General features: G+C 38.1%; 1 protein-coding gene across 1 annotated transcript in view; it reads left to right on the top strand.

The window, feature by feature from the left end:
- The window catches only part of PPFIBP2 (PTPRF interacting protein, binding protein 2 (liprin beta 2)), a 111,930-nt gene that overhangs the window by 91,587 nt on the left and 15,158 nt on the right, over positions 1-5,185 (top strand). Inside the window, exons 13-16 of the mRNA XM_009334494.1 lie at positions 3,495-3,592; positions 3,787-3,851; positions 4,111-4,179; positions 4,627-4,687. Coding sequence (XP_009332769.1) covers positions 3,495-3,592; positions 3,787-3,851; positions 4,111-4,179; positions 4,627-4,687 — 293 coding nt within the window. The remainder of the gene's footprint in view (positions 1-3,494; positions 3,593-3,786; positions 3,852-4,110; positions 4,180-4,626; positions 4,688-5,185) is intronic.

Below are 5,185 nucleotides of genomic sequence, written 5' to 3'. Positions count from 1 at the left end.
AGTATGTCTTGGCCAGACTTGTGTGTTATTGCCTGTAGTTTGTGGAGGTTTCCTTTTTGTTTCCTATGCTGTAGTCAGAAAAAAAAAATAGGGTCAAATCTGTCCGGAGATTTAGTTACAGCATTACTATTCAGCAAGACTTCTGTGACTGAATCTTATGCTCAACCCCGTCAGTCATAAGCTAGAATTTGTTCTACATCGGTTAATAGTAAATCCCTCCTTGGAGCCTTATTTTGGTGCTATATGTTGTTTTAGATGGTGTCATTAAGGATTCTGATTGATAAGGAAGGATGACTGGTGAGATTACTGCTCTGGTTGTACAGCTGTGTGAACTGCTCATCAGCTGGGTCTGAAGCACTGCAGTTTACCTCCTTATGTGCCAAGGCAATCTGAAGTCAGCAACTGCTCTCCTTAAAGCACTTTGCTATATGTACTGCAATGGGGCAGGAGCTTTGGTTGCAGAACGCCTACATCCATGTAGTGATGGCTGGGTGGACAGCTGAGGCCATGGTTTTATTAGCTACTTCATGCAGTCCTGTCCCTCTTCGCTGACGGGACTCCTGCCAGTCTCTTCCACAGTGCAGGCCTATGACATATGTCCTTCATGGCCAAAGCTTCGTACTTCCTATTTCACTGCTGCTGGTTGCCATCCACTCAAGTTGTATATGGGTTGTAGAGGCCAGACCAAAAGGGATTATAGCAAAAAGGGTGAAAAGGAGGGAGCAAACAGCAGGATGCTCATGCAGACAGAATTTGTCAACACAGGGGCAATTAGGAAAGTTCATTCAAATTAGCTAAAGGCATTAGTTTGCAGTATTCTTACTAAATTGCATTATATCCCTCTCAAGAATCTATTATTCAAAATTAAAATTACATTCAGTTTGATTTAAATTAATTCATCCGTAGGAGATGAATAAAGTATACAGATAGGTATTAAGTTTGTATGGTGTTTCCTGTGACCATTATGTTATGAGAAACCGGTTTCTACAGTGCAAAATATCAGGAGACCTTAGTGGATGATGAACATTAATTAATTAAATACATCCTATATTCAGATTTCCTACACCACAGTTTAATTCAGGAATGGCAGCTGCTAGCCAGCTAGCTAGCGTTAATGACACAATGTTTTCCTTTTATGACATGTTTTTCAAACGGCATTCATAACAGGGACGCTGATCTCAGGTGCCATTTGATACTGTTAGGAGGACTTTTTTTCATTTTTGCTAAAAAGAGTTGCAATGAGTATAAGAAGTTCTGTTGCCCTTCCCTTCCACTAAGAAAAATCCTGACAGCCGACTAGGGGAGTTCTGGTTTGGAGGGAACAACTGAAGACCCATGGTTGCTTTGGTGCACACAATATTACATATTTAACTTCAAAATCTGGGGAAAAATCTTTGTTTTGTTTATCAATTACACTGCAGGAAGTGGAGTGAGTTTTAGGACAATCTCATTTTAAATTGCCACCTTAGTTTTCAGTACTACATTTAGTCTGGGAAACTTGACCTTCTGAAAGGACAGTTTTGTTCAATGTACATCATATTAACACACAATATTTTCAGGTCCTGTACGGCAGAGTGGAAACTTATATTTAACACACAAGAATAGGGCACAAGAGTCAGGTAAATCTCTCTGAGTGTTCATTTACAAAAAAAAAAAAAAAGTCCCTCACTTGAAAATGTTCTGAAAGGAAATCCAAAGGTGTGATGGTAGCTTTTGGAGGCATATTGACATTAACTCCCAAAATAGCTACACCACTGTTACCCTGAGAGTAGGTGCTCTCAACAGTAACCCCCGCAGTTCCACTCTCCTTGGCCACATCCTGGTTGTACATACTTGAGTGCACCATCCCCCTGTGGGACATGGCTTTTGGAGGACACTTGTGTGCATGAACAAGGAGCAAGCCATGATGCTCTGGATTACCGAGTTGGTGCTGCAGGGACTATGATGGTGTTAATGTATGCTAATACAGGTGTTCAGTACTGTGTAAATAAAAAAACCCAGTCACGCTCAGCATAATAAAACAAAAACAAAACCCAAAACCTGTGTGGGAACTAGAGCGTATACTGAGATTGTCCACACTGAGGTGCATATTGTGATGGCTACAATATTGTCACAGTCGAATGAGCTTGTTACCTTAGGTGTGTTTGTGGGAGTCTTGTGTTTAGGTTGCCAAGAATATCTCGCTGATTATCTATTTTTCTATTTCTAGAGGTGGGTCTTAAAGGTTCCCTCTGAAGTGTAATCTCTGCTTAAAAACTTTTGGTAGAATCAATGGGTTGAAATCTTCTGTCTCTGATAACTGTTTCAAATAATTACTTGACAGAAACACAATATACTGCAAGCATTTCTTATTTCTGCTTTAGGCAAGCTATAAATCATGTTGACAAAAGATGACCAACTCTTCACCATAGGTAACACATACATTTAAAAAAAAAAAAATCTGTTTTGGATTAAAGTAGGGCAGCTGCTTGAAACAACCACTGACAGTTGAGTAAAATATAAAGGCGCTATCCTGAACTCTACTACAGGTAGCTCTTTTGGTTTTAGTAATTTGTGCTAACTGAGGGGCTGTGTATGAGGAACCATAGCATAAGTTTCACTTCATATCCTGAAGGGCCTATGGTCAGTATCAGGTTTGTTGGCAGTCTTTGTAGCTGAATGGCATGATAACCAAGCTCACGTCTAATGAGTTTTCAAATGATCTCTCTTCTAATAGTGCCAAGGCTTAAGCATAAGATTTGGTGTTTTTTCATAACTGCCTAGAGCTGCTGCATGTCTATCACATAAATTAGGAATTATTAATATGCTTAAAGGTCAGCCTAAATTTCTCCATCATGGCATAGGAACCCTTCCACATCCTGTATGCAACCCTACGCATAGGAGATCTCCAGAAAAAAATTCTTATCCAAATACTCTGGACATTTGCTGAGCACTAAATATTCAGACCCTGATTTAGTATTGCAGCTTTGACAATTTAGGAATAAAAATTGTACTAAATAATGAATTTGGAATATTTCAGTATTTGGTTAGATCTGGGTTATCCAGAAAAACCTGGAGCGTGTTCACCATGTTCGTCCTTGAACCCAGCATGGGGCACTGCATTATGATACAGATGATGTCAAACATGCATATTACCTATAAAGTGATACACAGGGAATAAGAAAATGGTACCAACTTGAACTTGCCTCAGCACATCAAACTATGAATTAGAGTGGTTCAGAAGCTGCCTCATAAGCAGCTCAGCTACTCACAGCAGAGCACAGCATATAACTAGAAGTGGTGAATTTGTTGCTCTAATATAAATCAGTAAGTCAGTGCCCAAAGGAGGGGTGGGGAGTGGAGGGGCTGGTAAACTACATGCATCAGATGAAGACTGAAGGGGAATTTAGAGACTGAAGTATTAGACTGTCTGATCCGGTCCTAAATGGTTTGGGGTTTGGGGTTTTTTTGGCCTGTTTCTCTCCCTTTCTACTTCTAATCTTTAATGCTCGCAGGCTCTTCCGTCTCTGGTGGCAGTGAAGAGGAACTTGAGACAACTTTAAGAAAGTGGAATCTTTTGCATAATCCTCAAGGAGAATTATTTAAAACACAGGTACTTAATAAAGATGTTTTAGAAGCAACTTCTGCTGTATATGTGATTTGTTTGTATTGGTTTCTCTGTAGTAGCTAAGGTAATGTAGATGAGGGTTTGGCCCTGCCTGAATTTTTGTGCCTCTTGGTATGGGCACTATAGATTCAGAATCAGGCACTAGAGTTACAGGCTTGAAACTCTTGTATTTTACATAGGTCTCTTCAGGAGAATTGTCACCAGCTATGCTCTCTCCAGTGCCACACAAAGCTATGGAAATCAGGCAAGACCTTTGTTTCTTGTTTTCCGTGTGGATTGTCCTAAGTTTGTATTATTTAATCTGTTTAACTGTTGGCATGTTGTCTTGCCTGTTCTTGGCTTTGCAAGAACTTTTGGGTAGTTGTAAAAGCAGTGTTTGCCGGGGAAGTTTGCAATATGTAGTTGTATAAGGTTTGAATTACAGGAATAAATTAGCACTTTTATATATCAGAAGGTATACGTATTGTAGTACTTAAAACAGTATATTTTATTCTGATTCAAAGTGGAAGCATTCCAGTATCTTCAAGTAATTTAACCTCTCCACAAGAAGAATCTTTGGAAATCGTAAATAGGTAAGAAAGAGTAACTTTAATTGAAATGTAAAACACAGCCAGAAATTTTTTTACAATTCTGCCTTTTTCCATTTTTAAAATCTTTTTTAAAGCCCTTAATGTTGCACACTGTTCACAGAGAGTTAGTACTGTCTACTTTTTCTTGTTAAGAGCTTCTAAAAAGTCATCTATAGATGTAAGGTTTAAAACTGCACATTGCGCCTTATTGCCTTTCATTGTTGATCAAAGGAGATACTTTGTTGCTGTTTCTGACTTCATCTATTGCAGTTCCCAATACTATGAGTTTTAGGCTAAAAATACGCAAAAGAAATTAATCTCCTAATTCTGAATTATCTGTTATATGCACACATTATGTGATATATACAGCTGTCACATGATACAGTTGTGACATATGCAAATATACTGTGTTGCATTAACTGTTGCTTTTTTGCCTGTCACTGTTTTAAGGGTTCCACAGAAAAAAAAGTCAAGTAGTTTAGAAGACTTGCAGAGTGAATCCCTAGAAAAGGTGGGTTTATTTGTAATCACAATTTCTGGTGTTTAATATCACGACTAAAAGATAAAGGTCAAGTATAAATATTCTTTTTGTTTCACATATAGTAATCCTAACCACCGTTAACATTGTATGTGGGGAAAAAAGCCCTAAGGATAAAACAGTTCAGGTTCTTTTTTTACCCCGTTGCCAAGCTTAGAATAAACAAACTAGTTGACACACCCATATGTATGCATCCTCAAATTCAGCTTTTCAGCTGAAAGAGAAGAAAAATATTTAGGACGAATACAATAATGTTAATGAAGAGTCATTTTGTTGAACGGCTGTATTATTTTGTTTATAGGTAAGTGTTTTTAAAATAATTTTGACTTCCAAATTGCTAAAAATGTTAAGGCAGCAAATCCTGAAAGTAATTAAATATTGGGACTGGGTATTTCCACATAGGATTCCTTTTTGAGTGTTTGCATGTAAATATGAGTGTCGCTTCCTAACTTAGACTTCTGTATAAATGGC

Source organism: Pygoscelis adeliae, unplaced genomic scaffold (assembly GCF_000699105.1).
Source record: "Pygoscelis adeliae isolate BGI_AS28 unplaced genomic scaffold, ASM69910v1 Scaffold171, whole genome shotgun sequence".
Classification (NCBI taxonomy): Eukaryota; Metazoa; Chordata; class Aves; order Sphenisciformes; family Spheniscidae; genus Pygoscelis; species Pygoscelis adeliae.
The sequence above is the reverse complement of the archived record's forward strand: the minus strand, read 5'-3'. Positions and strand labels throughout refer to the sequence as shown.